Here is a 16894-nt window from a genome sequence, read left to right as displayed (position 1 = left end):
AAATCATCTACTGCCTAATATCGTGTAATAAAGTGGTGGAATAGTGGTACTGATAGGCAGAGGAAAGCCTGAATTGAACTCACGTCTTCTGAATCGAGTCGCGGACACAGTGGCACTAAATGTATTTAGGCCTCCTTTGGTTTAGAGGAATCTTGTAGGAATTTCATAGGATAGGATTTCTATAGAAAAAATTCCTTTAGAACCCTTTTGTTTGTAGGAATGAAATCCTATTCCTATGAAGAAATTCTTCTTATCCTCCATATTTCATAGGAAAATAAACATTAGCCTAGATTCAATGGAAAAAAACATATGACGTGAATTAAAGGGCATCTTCTTTCCTATTCCTACTCATAAGATTTGAGATACATGTCATCTCATTTCCTATGACTTTCTTATTCCTACTATTTTTTTACCCTATGAACCAAAGCAGGCCTTAGCCAGTATTTGTATCCTACGGTATCGTCGTCTCTAGACTGTAGAGTCCTAACAGAAAAACCTTTGGTTCCTATGGTAGAAACTGTAAGCAACCAACATCGAACATCGATCTGGAGAAAATTGCAATGTGATGAGATGAGAGCAGCAGACTTTCTCATATCCCTTAATGTGACGAGTGATTACAGGGTTCAAGCAAATGCAACAGTACATTGATGAGTACTAATGCCAAGTTCCAAGAAGAATTAATCCTCAGCTAATAACACAATGTATCCGTCCTAATGTAGTAATCTAAGCAGCAGTGATCATAACGATGTCTGGACCGGCCGATGCATGCGCCGGCGCCGGTGTGGTCGGATGAGCTGCTATATATCTAGTGGTAGTCCACTGGTGGGGAGGAGGATGAGCAGCCGCCGACGATGTCGGCGAAGTAGCCCTCTGAGCAGGGGATGGTGAGGCCGCCGCCGGCGCGGTGGTCGAAGCCGAACTCGTCCTCCACCCGCTTGAGCAGCACGAGGAAGGACGGGTGCCTCAGGTACGCCGTCGGGATGACGAACCGCTTCCGCTGCTTGCCGACGTAGACCGCGAAGTGGCCCTTGGGCACGTCCGCCGACGCCCGTCCCTTGGCCAGGTGCAGCCTGGCCATGAGCTGGTAGAGCTTCCCCGCCATTGATCCCCTTCCCACTGAGCTTCCAGCAAACAAGACTGAGCTGCTTGTATGTTGTTTCGGTTGCACGAGAAGACTGGAGAAATGGTGAAGAGTGGTGGGAACTGAGGCTAGCCCCGTATTTATAGCTCCGGCATCGGGGTGGAGATACTCTGCTCTGCTCTACCGGAGGTAATCATCAAGAGGCGGGCTGATCTGAGCTGAGCGTGCAGCATGGCGTGCGCTGCAACAAGTTGTGTGGTGGTTTCTTTGTTGCTAAGCTGGACATGGCACATGGGGAGTGCACTGTCCATATCTATGTGTGGGTATCTGCATTGCATGCATTGATATTTTATCAAATCAATCCCCGTGCTATAGCTGGCTGCAGAGACGTGAATGGGCGGGCCAGTGTGTCGAGAGGCGGCAGTACAAGTGCATTGTACGTGCCTCGTACGCACGGTGAGGTGAGGTTGGTGAAGCAGGTCGAGGCTTGGAGAGGCATGCAGCTCCGGCCATGGGCCATGGCTGCCGCTCGTCTCAGCGACACCGCACGCTTGACGCACTTCGGATCCCGACGTGGCGGTGACGAGCCGGTGATCTGAGGCGAAGACCTGTGGCTCTTCTCTGTCGAGGATTTTCAACAAAGAATTATATTTATATATGCTCTTCTTTGTGTTTTGGGTTCGGTTGCCCTTTGGTTTCCAGTTTCTGTAAAATTCGAATGTGTTTCAGTTTTTTTTGTTTGTTTGTAAAATTCGAATGACATGACGTTATATTTTTGTGTTTTGGGAATGGCAGAGTGGTTGAGTTGCGGCCGGCATGATTGCAAGGCCGTCGACGGAATTGATCAAGACCGAAGGGCGTGTGCGAATTGGCCACCCATCCGCCGGCGATCTGCACCAGAGAATTGAAGGCCGTGTGCAAATTGCCTGGATGTGGAAATGGACCAAGGAACACATGGGGGTGCATCATTTGCATGAGCGTTTGGAGCGATGCGACGGATTCTCCAAAGTTCTTGACCAGCAGCGTGCGTGCCTCCATACCGGCCTGATTCTTCTTTCCAGGAATGATGCCGAGCGTCATACAAAACCGGGGGCTACGACAGGGCGAGATCAAACTAGTATCTCCCGGTATTCCTTTGCGTCATCAGTACTAAACAAAATTTGTCTGCCAGCGTGGAAGGCACGAACATTGTTGATGCTGAAATTTTCTAACATTGCCACGGTAGCAGATTTAACAGAAGAGAAGAGGCCGAAGGACCCATAGTTTTTGTTTTTTTTGTTTTTTTATAAATGGCGAAAGAGACAGAGCTGCATTGTACTCCATCGATTCCACTATTAAAGAGGAGTTTTTTCTTTTTGATGAAAATGCAGCATTTCTTCCTTTTGCGGTTAGGGCATCTCCAACGCCGACCCCTAAACTGAATACCGCATTCGTCCTCGATCCAGGGGAGACCAGTCCACAGACAATGATGCGGGAGCCGGCCATCCAAAACTAGCCGCACATGTCCCTTTACATTTTGAAAGAAATTTAACAAATTTTATACATATATTTAAATAAACCGGATAATGTTCATTCATAGTTCGACAATTTTTACATAAAAACGAATGTTTTTCATCTAAACCGGATAATGTTCATTCATAATTCAACAATTTTTACATAAAACGGATGTTTTTCATCTAAACCGGAGCAAATTCATTATATTTGGACGTATTTCAACTAAACCAAACTCTAAACCTAGTCTAAATGACCGCCGACGCCCGTTTTCCATGTCCGGCCGGTCATGAACCCTGAAAAATGAAGCTCCGCCTCCGCAGCCTGCTTGCGACTAATCGTGCGACGATGATGAATCTGCCAAGCTTGGCTTTAACGAAGGGGAGGAGTGGCAGCCTTCCTGGGACCCGAGCGTCGGCGACGTCTCATGCTCTACTCTTCCTTGTTGTCGACGGTGCCAGCAGATGTGCCAGCTTCGTGGTCGTGGTGGCGGGGCACAACCCAGGAAGAGCAGATGACGTCGTCCTCATCCTCGCTCTTGTCGCACTCTTCATTCGCCGCCTCGTGATCTTCTTGAAGGCGGCTTCTAACTCCGCCTAATGGGTGGTCGCGGCGCATGTCACGGGCGGAGCGGTAGGACTCGAGCAACGCCTCCTGCTCGGGCACGTCAACGTCCGGTGCGATGCCCGTGTCGACGGCGATTTGCTCCTCCGCACACTGGTGCTTGTCGAGGAGGCGGAGGTTGTACTCATGGTCGACCTGCACCTGCCGGAACGCAGCCTCCCGCTCTGCCAACACCATCTCAGCGTAGTGAGTACGGGCCCCGCCCATGGTGATGTCGACATTAGTCGGTGAGGACGGGGGCGTCGGCTCGCCTTCAGCCGCCTCTTCCATTGGCGTGTCCGCGGCGCTGGTCTTCGTCTCCCTACCGGCCTGCCGGCTGGTTGCAATGGCAGTAATCTCCTATTGCTAAAAGGACGAGAGGTTGTCCTAGATGCTTTGGAGCTTGAGGAGGACATGGTGGGTGTGGTACCGTGAAGAGAAAGAGAGCAGAGGATGTTGTGGATGCGGCTATGGTCGGGCCTGGTGAAAGGATTGAGAAGAGGGGTCTAGAGGGGGGGGGTCTGTGATTAGACCCTCAACAAGAAAAAGTGGCAATTTTAAGTTGTTCAAGTTAAGTTGGAGTTTTAGCACAAGTGTAAGCATTCACAATACATTTCAAGCAAGAAGAGTATGTGCACTGAAAGAGTAAAGCATGCTAATTGCAAGAAAGTAAAGGGATAAGATTGGAGTGTCAATGAAGACACGAAGATTTTTGGCGTGGTTCCGATAGGTGGTGCTATCATAAATCCACGTTGATGGAGACTTCAACCCACGAAAGAAAATGGTTGCACGAGTCCACGGAGGGCTCCACCCACAAAAGGTCCATGAAGAAGCAATATTGTCTATCCCATCATGGCCATCGCCCACGAAGGACTTGCCTCACTCGGGTAGATCTTCATGAAGTAGGCAATCTCCTTTCCCTTACAAAATTCTTGGTTCAACTCCACAACTTGTCGGAGGCTCCCAAGCGACACCTAACCAATCTAGGAGACACCACTCTCCAAAAGGTAATAGATGTTGTGTTGATGATGAACTCCTTGCTCTTGTGCTTCAAATGATAGTCTCCCCAACACTCAACTCTCTCACACAGATTTAGATATGGTGGAAAGATGATTTGAGTGGAAAGCAACTTGGGAAAGGCTAGAAACAAGATTCTTGTGGTAGGATTGGTGTATGTTGATCTCAACACATGAGTAGGTTGTTCTCTCTCAGAAAATGTATGCTGAAAGTGTAGGCATGTTCCGATGGCTCTCTCACAAATGGAAAAGGGAGTGGAGGGGTATATATAGTCTCCACACAAAATCCAACCATTACACACATTTGACCCAACTCGGAACTCGGTGAGTCCGATTTAGTTTAAAATGTGAACGTTAGGAATTTGGGACCGACTGAAACAACTCAGTGGGACCGATGTGCTAGGGCTTAGGGAAAACTTCATCTCAGTGACGCCGATTGCATCAACTTGGTGAGACCGAAGTGAATCAATAGGGCAAAAGAGATTTGGTCAAGCCATCTCAGTGAGACCGATCGCTATTTCGGTGAGACCAAAATAATTGCAACAGGCAACAGAGTGTTGGCAAGGTCATCTCGGTGAGACCGAGATACGTCTCGGTGTGACCGAACTGTTAGGGTTTCTGGCAGTGGCTATATCATATGAACTCGGTGACTCCAGGTAGGATGAATCGGTGGAGCTGAGTTGGAGTTTAGGGTTTTGACATATTTGGAATGAGAAGTGGACACCTTGAAGGGGTTCCACATCCACTTGTCCTTTCCACGCCATTGTTGAACTTATCTGAAATACACTAGATAAAAGCATTAGTCCAACAAGAGATATTTTAACATTAATTACCAAAATCACCTAGACAGCACTTGTGCTTTCACCTGGGAAGTTTTTGGCTTGGCGCCAATGCATATTTAGACAAAACCAAACTAAATTTATTCATAATTGGATATTTTTTTACATAAAATCATATGCTTTTCATCTAAACGAGAGCAAATTGATTACATTTGGACATATATGAACTAAACCAAACTTTAAACCTAGTCTAAATGACCATTGGCGCCATTCCCCATGTCCGGCCGGCTATGAGCCCCGGAAAAATGAAGTTCCACCTCTGCATCCACTGATACAGCGAGGTGCTATACAAACGGTTTTTAACCCCTTTCCGCGACGTCATTTGGAACCGTCACCAAATGAGTGTGGGCGATAGGGGGTCCTTTCCACATGACCCAGAAACCGTCGGGGATATGCCCTCTTGGCACACACACTCGGCAAAATGAGGTCATGTGCAACCGATGAGCGACCAAATACGGTTATACATACAGTAGTGCTAAAAATTACAATTATACATGCGAAATCGTTTCCAGTCGTAAGTACATCCCACACAGTCAGTCCCCGCTAAACGTTTCCATTCGTATATACATCCGACGCGGTCGCTCAAAGGAAAATGTTTCCGTTCGCAGGTACATCACACACGATATTAACAATTTTATCGTTTGCGTTATTGAATGCATCACACACGATGCGTAGAAGAAACTGGGTGGCAAAAGTTGTCTATCACACACCGTTTTTATGTGGTAAACGTTTGCGCAAAGTGGCCTAACGCAAACAGTTTTCAAGAGAAGGTCGTGTGTGATTGTTCATTGATCCAACACGGTTTATTCCTAGAAACTGTGTGCGTTGCCTGAGGTCATCGCCCACATATTTTCTTAATAACCGTTTGCAATAGCAAAACCCAATTAGCAGGCTAATTCACCATTAGCAGGCTAATTGCCCTATTATTAATAATCCATTTATTAATCTAATCGACATTCATATTAAGCACATAATATATTTCATTTCCATATTAAGGAAGCAGGATTTTATAATTGAAATACATTAGAGTACAAAATGATATAGCTTCAGCACTCAGCTACCCCATTACACAACTGCACCAGCGCCAAGTTTCACATGCAACATATAGAACCTTTCGAAATTAGCATCATAGATGGTACATAGACAGATGCATCTCATCTGGAAAACTGCTGAAGCGGAAGGCGAATATTGAGCCTTCATTCATGTTGAAGGTCTTTGCAACTTTAGGTCAGTGCCTGTGGATGATTGACCGTCCGTCCTTCGTCCTCTTCAGGAACACTTCAATAATGAACTCTGAGTGTTGTATGAAAACCTTCATCGCCTCCTGACCATAGAGGTGGTTTGAGAGGTAATCATCAGTGAATTGCTTTGGAAAGGCCTGAAATTAAGGATGTGCATAAATATCGTCTCCATATTGGAAATGGGGCAAAGGAATAAAAAAGACAAGGTATAATAGTTAGTACCATCTTGTACTAAACTGGTGTCTTCTTCACTATGCTGACAAAGATCTTGTTGTTTTTTGTCGCTAATTTCTTTATCCTAACAATTTTTCTGAGTTTCTTGACTTGATTGATATTCATGGACAACTCATTTCCCCATATGCAAAAAGGGTCGAACAGTGGGTCAAAACCTCTGACAACAGGACCTACATGTGCAAGACCAAATTGTTAAAAACCTAAATACTAGAATGGTTCCTGCAATTGCACATAATGTGCTATTAGACAACGGACCATGCATGTTCTAACCTCGATTGTAAACCTCAGTGCTTCCCATTGTTTCCCTGCAACATATAAGGTAGTTAGTAATCAGATTAAGTAAGGGTTCGCATGATATCAGTAAAATATGTTGATGAAAAATAAGCACAATGTAGATTCATCGGATTAATTCAAGCCACATGGAAAACCCATTTATCCAAACCAATCATGATTAAGAAGTAGGAAATATAGCACTTGTATATGTTTCTCATGTATTAAGTGCAACCAAATTCGATTTATTTCTCACATGCACAACAATACAAAATTCTACCCACGACAATTGGACATCGCATTACAGAATTGAATCAAGCAGTTAACTAAACACCACAACAAATGTACCAAACATTAACTGAGCACCACATTGCACAATATAACATACTCCTAATAGAAGATCAGACAGTTAACCAAACCAAGCATGCTTAACAACTTGGAAATAAAAATTGTATTTGTTTCTCATGTATTTACTACAATCAAATTCAATTTATTCCTCACATGATATACAATAACAGAATGCACCCACAACAATTAAACATCGCATTGCAGAATTGAACCAAATAGTTAACTAAACACCACAACAAATGAACCAAACGGTAACTGAGCACCACATTGCACAATATAACATACTCCTAATAGAAGATCAGACAATTAACCAAACCAAGCAGGCTTAATGTTACACCCACGATGCGGCTATATCCCCCACGTGTCGGAGCACGACTTAGAGGCATAACCGCATTGTAGGCATGTCGCAAGAGGGGTAATCTTTACACATCTCATGTACTGAATAAGAAAGAGGTACAGAGTTGGCTTACAATCGCCACTTCACACAATACAAGAATATAGCATTACATCATCCAGATACAATCAAGGTCCGACTACGGAACCAAAATAAAGACAACCCCAAATGCATAGATCCCCGATCGCCCCGACTGGGCTCCACTACTGATAAACTGGAAACGAAACAAAACAACGAACAAGGTCTTCATCGAGCTCCTCCTTGAGCTCGGTTGCGTCACCTGCACAGTATCATCGGCACCTGCAAACTGGTTTTGGAAGTAATCTGTGAGCCACGGGGAATCAGCAATCTCACACCCTCGCGATCAAGACTATTTAAGCTTATGGGTAGGGAAAAGGTAGTGAGGTGGAGCTGCAGCAAGCACTAGCATATATGGCGGCTAACTTACGCAAATGAGAGCGAGAAGAGAAGCAAAGCACGGTCGCAAACTAGAAGTGATCAAGAAGTGATCCTGAAACTACTTACGTTCAAGCATAACTCCAACACCGTGTTCACTTCCCGGACTCCGCCGAGAAGAGACCATCACGGCTACACACGCGGTTGATGCATTTTAATTAAGTTAGGTGTCAAGTTTTCTACAACCAGACATTAACAAATTCCCATCTGCCCATAACCGCGGGCACAGTTTTCAAAAATTCAAAACCCTGTAGGGGTGTCCCAACTTAGCCCATCATAAGCTCTCACGGTCAACGAAGGATATTCCTTCTCCCAGGAAGACCCGATCAGACTCGGAATCCCGGTTACAAGACATTTCGACAATGGTAAAACAAGACCAGCAAAGCCACCGAATGTGCCGACAAATCCCGATAGGAGCTTCACATATCTCGTTCTCAGGGCACACCGGATTGTCCAAGGTTCCGGTAGGCCAGCCCAGAGTTGCCCCTGGTTGCCACCGGCAGCTGACAGGTTGGACCAACACTCAGAGGAGCACTGGCCCGGGGGTTTAAATAAAGATGACCCTTAAGTCTGCAGAACCCAAGGGAAAAAGGCTAGGTGGCAAATGGTAAAACCAATGTTGGGCCTTGCTGGAGGAGTTATATTCAAGGCGAACTGTCAAGGGGTTCCCATTATAACCCAACCGTGTAAGGAACGCAAAATCAAGGAACATAACACCGGTATGACGGAAACTAGGGCGGCAAGAGTGGAACAAAACACCAGGCATAAGGCCGAGCCTTCCACCCTTTACCAAGTATATAGATGCATTAATTAAATAAGAGATATTGTGATATCCCAACAAATATCCATGTTCCAACAAGGAACAAACTCCAATCTTCACCTGCAACTAGCAACGCTATAAGAGGGGCTGAGCAAAGCGGTAACATAGCCAAACAACGGTTTGCTAGGGAAGGTGGGTTAGAGGCTTGACATGGCAATATGGGAGGCATGATAAAGCAAGTGGTAGGTATCGCGGCATAGGCAAAGTAAAAGAGCGAGCAACTAGCAAGCAAAGATAGAAGTGATTTCGAGGGTATGGTCATCTTGCCTGAGATCTCGCAAGGAAGAAGAACGGGTTCATGAAGAAGACAAACGGACGAAGTCGAATGAATCCTCACAAACGCAACATTATCAGAACTAACCCGAAGAAGCAACACCGGAAAGAAGCAAACAATATGGTAAACAACCATCACATAATAATGGCATGATGCACAACGAAGTATGATGCATGTCCGGTTTAAATATGCATTGCATGGAAAAGTGCACAAACAAAACTACAAGTTAAGTGAAGCTCAATATGCAACTGGTTGCATATTGCCGGAACACCATGTTAGATTATTTAGTTCAATCTTGTTCATGTACCCAACAATATTAAATGTTGATAAGCATGGCAAGAGGTGGAGAATAAGTAAACTAAACATTTAGGCAAGTTTAAATGAGGTCGGAAAATAACAAACAACAATTACGGTAAATCCCCATATGCATTTATCAATTTGGTGCAACAACAATTTTAAACATTTAAATGTTATTATCATGATGCGAATGACATGTGCAAGTTTTATGCAATATTTATGAAAATGTTGATAAGAGCATTTTATGAGGCATTTATCTCCATGGTAGAAAGAAAGGGGTGCCACGGCGACGAAACGGAAATGATGCCATGGCAACATTCCGGTTCCGGTAGCTCATGGAGATACCGGTGCAAAAGGTAGTGTGGCGGGAGCGTGCAAAAGATGGTGGGGTGATTCTGGTTACCGGGTTCCCACGAGTCGATGGCATGGAAGCGAGAGACACTACGGACACGGTGCAAACGCGAGCATATCATACAACATATGCATTCGGTCCACGCCTCCACGGGCGATCATCTCGGCGGTCGTCTCGGGGTTATACCTTCGAAGCGTGCGTTTTCGAAACGGGTCGAGTTCGATGCGGTGTAGGGGAAGTAGGCGTTCTCGGGACGGTCGTAGTGGAAGTAGTGGTACTATCGGTCTTCGGCGATCATCGGGATGGTAGTGGAAGTAGTCGTTCTCGTGGCGATGGTAGTCGTTCACGTTCTTAGTCGCACAAGTTTCCATAGATGTTCGGGTACACGACACGGAACTTGACATCCACGGGGTCATCACGGGTCGACGGTAGGGGTACACGTTTGTAGTCGTACGCTCTTCGTAGATGTTCGGGGTCGTCACCGTACGTAGTCGATGTAGTTGAACTTGGCGTAACCAAAGGGCACCTGGTGAACCCACGTAGGCGTACACTATATGTCATACACTTGGCGGGTCATCGGGTAGTAGTACACGTTCCGTAGATGTACAAGTCATCGTAGTTGTTCGGGTCTTGGACCTTGGCGAAACCCACGGACACGAACTTGTGTCCCTGGTAGGGAGATTCTTGACAGAATCCACAATGGTCTTGGAGGTCAACGCCTGGACGCCAAGACAATGGAGGTGCATGCGTGTGGTAGCAGTCCACGGCAAGGCGAGGAGAAGGAGGCTGAGGGCTAACAAGGTCGATGCAACGCTGGCTCTAGCGAGGGGAGGAAGGCATGGGCACGCAGCTCCCGGGTGCCGCGGACGAGGACCAGCGTCAGCGATGCTCCGATGACCGAGGAGGGCTGGAGGAGCTCGTTCCTCGCGCTCGAGGCCGAGGCAAGAGGAGCGAGACTTGGCAGCGAAGCAGCAGATGCAAGAGTCGGCAGCGAGGGCGGTCTTGGACGTCGGGTTCTAACTTGGAGACGACGGCGATGAAGACGAAGCAGGAAGGGAAGGAGAAGCGCGTGGGGAAGAAGAGCCTAGCGCGGACACGGTGCGGGGCTCGCGCGCAGGGCGGCGGAGCAGGCTTGCGGTGAGGAGACGGGGAGCAGGGGAGGAGCAGTGGTACAGTGTGGAAGGAGGAAGGGCCGACGTGGTCCTGGTGGAGCTCGGCGCCGGGAACGAGGTGCAGGAGAGGAGAGGCCAGCGAGGAAGATCGAGAGCAGGGGCATGGTGACGCGCGAGCTCCTCTCTGGCGCGTGAGGTGGGAGACGAGGGAGAAAAACGAGCGGAGGGAGATGGGGCGCTGGGTCTGGCGGCGCAAGGGGAGAGGGAGAGATCGACTGATCAAGTGGAGGGGAGTCGGCCTAGGGTTAGAGGGGTGCGGGCCAAGGAGGGGCAAAAGAGGCCGGTTGGCCTAGGTGGGCCGCGGGGGAGGGCCTACTGGACGACTTGGCTGGGGAAGGTTGGGCCGATGAGAGGCCCAGTTGGGCTGGACTCTCTTCTCCCTCTCCCTAATTAATTTCTTTAACCGAAAAGGATTAGAGAGAAACGAAAAAGAAAGGGTTTTAGGGAAAAGAATTAGCGCACGAGGGTAATATTTATGGACTCACAAAAATGTGAGGAATTTAAATAAAATGGCAAGGGGATTTTTGGAGAAAATAGATTCGCACATGTTGAATATAATTCGACATGTTTGAATTTTGAAGCCCATTCGAAAAGACTCAAAATGGGCTGAGATTTTAGAAGAGCGTCGATAAAAGAGATGAGAAAAATATTGGCAAGGTTTGAAGGTCAAACTCGAAGAGGAATAGACATGGAAAATACTTTGCACGTGTGTTATGGTTGATTCCATAAGGATGGAATATTTATTATAGCTCCCTAATAATATTGGGAGGATATATGTTATAAACATAAAATCACCATGTGCATCTCCCTTGATTTAAATGGATCAAAGATCCATACAATTTATTTATAAAATTTATAAGATTAATGATATGATGGCATGATGACATGATGCGATGCAAGAGCTGACATGATGAAATGCAACACGCAAGCAAATGACATGGCAACGTCAGCGAATAACTTGAAGACACCTGGCGCAACGGTCTCGGGGCGTCACAACACTCCACCACTACGAAAGGATCTCGTTCCGAGATCTAGCATGGCACCGGAGGGAAAAGGACGAGGAAGATGAGAGGTAAAACTAAGTTGCTTCTTCGACAAATGAGTGAAACCATGAACCTTGAGAGGTTAGACCATTTTGAGAAAAGAAAACAACGAAGATGATCGAAGTTGAAAACACTCCGTTAGAAAAGAGGAACAAAGAACATTACAGGAACCTTGTAGATTGAAAGACTTAAGAAAAGTGTTGCAATGTACAAGAAGTACATGCAAGCACTCCGGTAGCAACGAAATGTACAAGGAGCAATAAAGATCACTTACGATAACACTCCGGTTGGAAAAGGAAGGCATAGAATATGATCTTGACAAGATGAGAGGATACTTGATGAAATCAACAACACACTGTCTCTGGGACAAATGTAAGAATGGAATCAAAAGAACGGAGGAGAAAACAACATCTTCTACCTCAAATGAGCTTGAAAAAGCATCTTTAGGAGAAGGGTCGAACAGAGTTGTTGGAAAACCAACAACAAAAGGAGTAAGCTTGTTGTGGGCTTATGGAAAACATCTCGAAATCTTGAGGTGAAATTCTGCCACTAACGAACAACAATAGATTGGATTGATATGAACAAGGAGACGAGAAACTTATTTCACCCGGACGATAAAGGAGAACTTGGGTCATTTATGAGCACCATAAATAGCAACAATCCTTAGTGAAGGCTTTAGGTGAAACATGACACAAGATAACTCCAATGAAGAGATTGGTGGATTTAAAATATCTCATTCTTGACAACATGTGAATCATGAAACACACAGAAATTGTCAAGAATGACATAATACCACCGCAAAAGATAAGGGAGAACAATTGCACTTCAGATTGCAAGATGAAGAACACTTGAGCTCCTATGAAAAGAATCTTGATGAATGTTTCGAGAATGGATTAAGTCCTTGATGAACCATCATGTAGAACCTCCATGAAGAACTCCGGTAATAAAAGAATGATCAAATGAAAGGGAAGAGAAGTTGAAAACACAAGGTGAAGACTTGCAATGATTAGATGGATCTTCATGACGAGAAAATTGAGAGAGCTTGGAACTTCGGGAAAAGAAAAGATGAATCAAGTGGAACCGAGAATGTGATATGATGAACCACTCCGAAAAGCAGGAATGCATTGATATGATAAACGAAAGAAGAAGAATCTTGAAAGAACCACCGTAAGAATTGAAAATGAACGAAGAAAAGATAAAGAAACACCAGGAAGAATTAGCAAATGAACGAAGATGCTTGCTAGGATTTAGATACAAGTGAACGAAGAGATCCCGAGTGAGGGAGTCCTGGATTAGGGGGTGTCCGGATGGCCGGACTATACCTTCAGCCGGACTCCTGGACTATGAAGATACAAGATTGAAGACTTCGTCCCGTGTCCGGAAGGGACTTTCCTTGGCGTGGAAGGAAAGCTTGGCGATACAGATATGCAGATCTCCTACCATTGTAACCGACTTTGTGTAACCCTAACCCTCTCTGGTGTCTATATAAACCGGAGGGTTTTAGTCTGTAGGACAACATACACAACAACAATCATACCATAGGCTAGCTTCTAGGGTTTAGCCTCTCTGATCTCGTGGTAGGTCTACTCTTGTACTACCCATATCATCAATATTAATCAAGTAGGACGTAGGGTTTTACCTCCATCGAGAGGGCCCGAACCTGGGTAAAACTTCATGTCCCTTGCCTCCTGTTACCATCCGGCCTAGACGCACAGTTTGGGACCCCCTACCTGAGATCCGCCGGTTTTGACACCGACATTGGTGCTTTCATTGAGAGTTCCTCTATGTCGTCACCGTCAGGCTTGATGGCTCCTACAATCATCAATAGCGATGCAGTCCAGGGTGCGACCTTCCTCCCCGGACAGATCTTCGTCTTCGGCGGCTTCGCACTGCGGGCCAATTCACTTGGCCATATGGAGCAGATCGAAAGCTATGCCCCTGGCCGTCAGGTCAGATTTGGAAGTTTAAACTACACGGCTGACATCCGCGGGGACTTGATCTTCGACAGATTCGAGCCACTGCCGAGCGCGCCGCACTGTCACGACGAGCATGATCTAGCTCTGCTGCCGAACAGTGCCCTGGAAGCCGCACCCGCACCGGCTTCGACCCTTAATTCGGAGCCAACTACGCTGATCGAGGATGGGTGGTTGGACGCCGCCTCGGGGGCTGCGATCCCAACAGCGATCGAGCCAAACACCAGCCCCGCACTCTGCGAGACTCGTGACTCCAAGGAGCCGGACTCCTCTCCGGACTCCAAACCCTCCGTGCCCCTGCCGATCGAATCCGATTGGGCGCCGATCATGGAGTTTACTACCGCGGACATCTTTCAGCACTCGCCTTTCGGCGATATTCTGAAGACACTGAAGTGTTTCTCTTTATCAGGAGAGCCCTGGCCGGACTACGGTCAGCAAGGTTGGGATTCGGACGATGAAGAAATTCAAAGCCCACCCACCACCCACTTTGTAGCCACTGTCAACGACTTAACCGACATGCTCGACTTTGACTCCGAAGACATCGACGGTATGGACGCCGATGAAGGAGACGAAGAAGAACCAGCGCCTATTAGGCCCTGGAAAGCCACCTCGTCATATGACATATACATGGTGGACATCCCAAAAGAAGAAGATGGCGATGGAACAGCGGAGGATGACCCCTCCAAGAAACAGCCTAAGTGTCGGCGTCAGCAGCGCCGCTCAAAATCCTGCCAAAACAAATACGGTGATTCCAGCACGGGAGATAATAATACTCCGGAAAGTGCCGAAGAAAACCCCCTCTAGCAAGAATTAGCACAGGAGGATGGAGAAACCAGTCCTCATGAGAGAGCGGCAGATAGAGAGGTCGAGGACGATAATTATATGCCTCCCTCCGAAGACGAGGCAAGCCTCGACGACGACGAATTCGTCGTGCCAGAGGATCCCATCAAGCAAGAGCGTTTTCAACGCAGGCTTATGGCCACGGCAAGAAGCCTCAAGAAAAAACAGCAACAACTCAGAGCTGATCAAGATTTGCTAGTCGACAGATGGACTGAAGTCCTTGCGGCCGAAGAGCATAAACTCGAACGCCCCTCCAAGAGCTACCCAAAGCGCAGGTTGCTACCCCGATTAGAGGCGGTAGCACTTGATGTGGCCGCGACAGAGAGGCCTCTCGGCCCTCCACTCAAGCCGCACCCCATACCAAGGCACGGGAATATGTGCCGGACTTACGAGATATGTTGGAGGACAAGGCAAGGCAAACAAGATCGATCTACGGATCGCGCGGGCACCCCACGGCTCGAGACGGTAACCGTCACGCCGGTCGCAAATTCGGCAGGGCCGAACACAGTAGACAAAGCTCATTGGAGCTACGTCATGATATAGCCCAGTACAGAGGGGCCGCACACCCACTATGCTTCACAGACGAAATAATGGATCATCAAATCCCCGAGGGTTTCAAACCCATAAATATCGAATCATATGATGGCACAACAGATCCTGCGGTATGGATCGAGGATTATCTCCTTCATATCCACATGGCCCGCGGCGATGATTTCCACGCCATCAAATACCTCCCACTCAAGCTTAAAGGACCAGCTCGGCATTGGCTTAATAGCTTGCCAACAGGATCAATTAGTTGTTGGGAGGACCTGGAAGCCGCATTCCTCGACAATTTCCAGGGCACTTATGTGCGACCCCCAGACGCCGATGACCTAAGTCACGTAATTCAGCAGCCAGAGGAATCGGCCAGGCAATTCTGGACACGGTTCCTAACAAAGAAAAATCAAATAGTCGACTGTCCGGACGCTGAGGCCCTAGCAACCTTCAAGCACAATATCTGTGACGAGTGGCTTGCCCGGCACCTTGGACAGGAAAAGCCGAAGTCTATGGCAGCACTCACGACACTCATGACCCGCTTTTGCGCGGGAGAAGACAGCTGGCTTGCTCGTAGCAACAATATGACCAAGAACCCTGGTAATTCGGATACCAGGGACAGTAGTGGCAGGTCGCGTCGCAACAAGCAGAAGCGCCGCATTAACAGCGACAATGCTGAGGATACGACAGTTAATGCCGGATTCAGAGGCTCTAAATCCGGTCAGCGGAAAAAGCCATTCAAAAGGAATCCTAGGGGCCCGTCCAGTTTGGACCTAATACTCGACCGCTTGTGCCAGATACATGGCACTCCCGAAAAGCCGGCCAATCACACCAACAGGGATTGTTGGGTGTTCAAGCAGGCAGGCAAGTTAAACGCCGAAAATGAAGACAAGGGGCTGCATAGCGATGACGACGAGGAGCCCCAGCGCCGAACAACAGTGGACAGAAGGGTTTTCCCCCACAAGTGCGGACGGTGAACATGATATACGCAACCCACATCCCCAAGAGGGAGCGGAAGCGCGCGTTAAGGGGCGTATACGCGATAGAGCCAGTCGCCCCAAAGTTCAACCCATGGTCCTCCTGCCCGATCACCTTTGATCGAAGGGACCACCCCACTAGCACCCGTCATGGCGGATTCGCCGCATTCGTTCTAGACCTAATTATTGACGGATTTCATCTCACTAGAGTCCTTATGGATGGCGGCAGTAGCCTGAACCTGCTTTACCAGGATACGGTGCGGAAAATGGGCATAGATCCCTCGAGGATTAAGCCCACCAAAACGACCTTTAAAGGTGTAATACCAGGTGCAGAGGCCAACTGTACAGGCTCAGTCACACTTGAAGTGGTCTTCGAATCTCCAGATAATTTCCGAAGCGAGGAGTTAATCTTTGACATAGTCCCATTCCGCGGTGGCTATCACGCACTACTCAGGCGAACCGCATTCGCAAAGTTCAATGTGGTACCGCACTACGCATACCTTAAGCTCAAGATGCTAGGCCCTCGAGGAGTAATTACGGTTAATGGAAACACCGAGCGCTCCCTCTGAACGGAGGAGCACACGGCGGCCCTTGCAGCGGAGGTACAAAGCAGCCTCTCCAGGCAGTTCTCCAGTCCGG

The 16894-nt window shown here is 47.4% G+C and overlaps 1 protein-coding gene across 1 annotated transcript; it reads right to left on the bottom strand.

The window, feature by feature from the left end:
• Positions 1-571: 571 nt before the first annotated feature.
• On the bottom strand, positions 572-1346 carry LOC123151027 (auxin-induced protein 15A). The gene has a single exon (XM_044570814.1). It carries the CDS (start codon positions 1100-1102, stop codon positions 806-808), a length of 297 nt encoding a protein of 98 aa, XP_044426749.1. The 5' UTR covers positions 1103-1346; the 3' UTR covers positions 572-805.
• Between the last annotated feature and the right edge of the window lie 15548 nt (positions 1347-16894).

Source organism: Triticum aestivum, chromosome 7A (assembly GCF_018294505.1).
Source record: "Triticum aestivum cultivar Chinese Spring chromosome 7A, IWGSC CS RefSeq v2.1, whole genome shotgun sequence".
Lineage (NCBI taxonomy): Eukaryota > Viridiplantae > Streptophyta > Magnoliopsida > Poales > Poaceae > Triticum > Triticum aestivum.
Note: the sequence above shows the minus strand (reverse complement) of the source record. Positions and strands in the feature narration are given on the sequence as shown.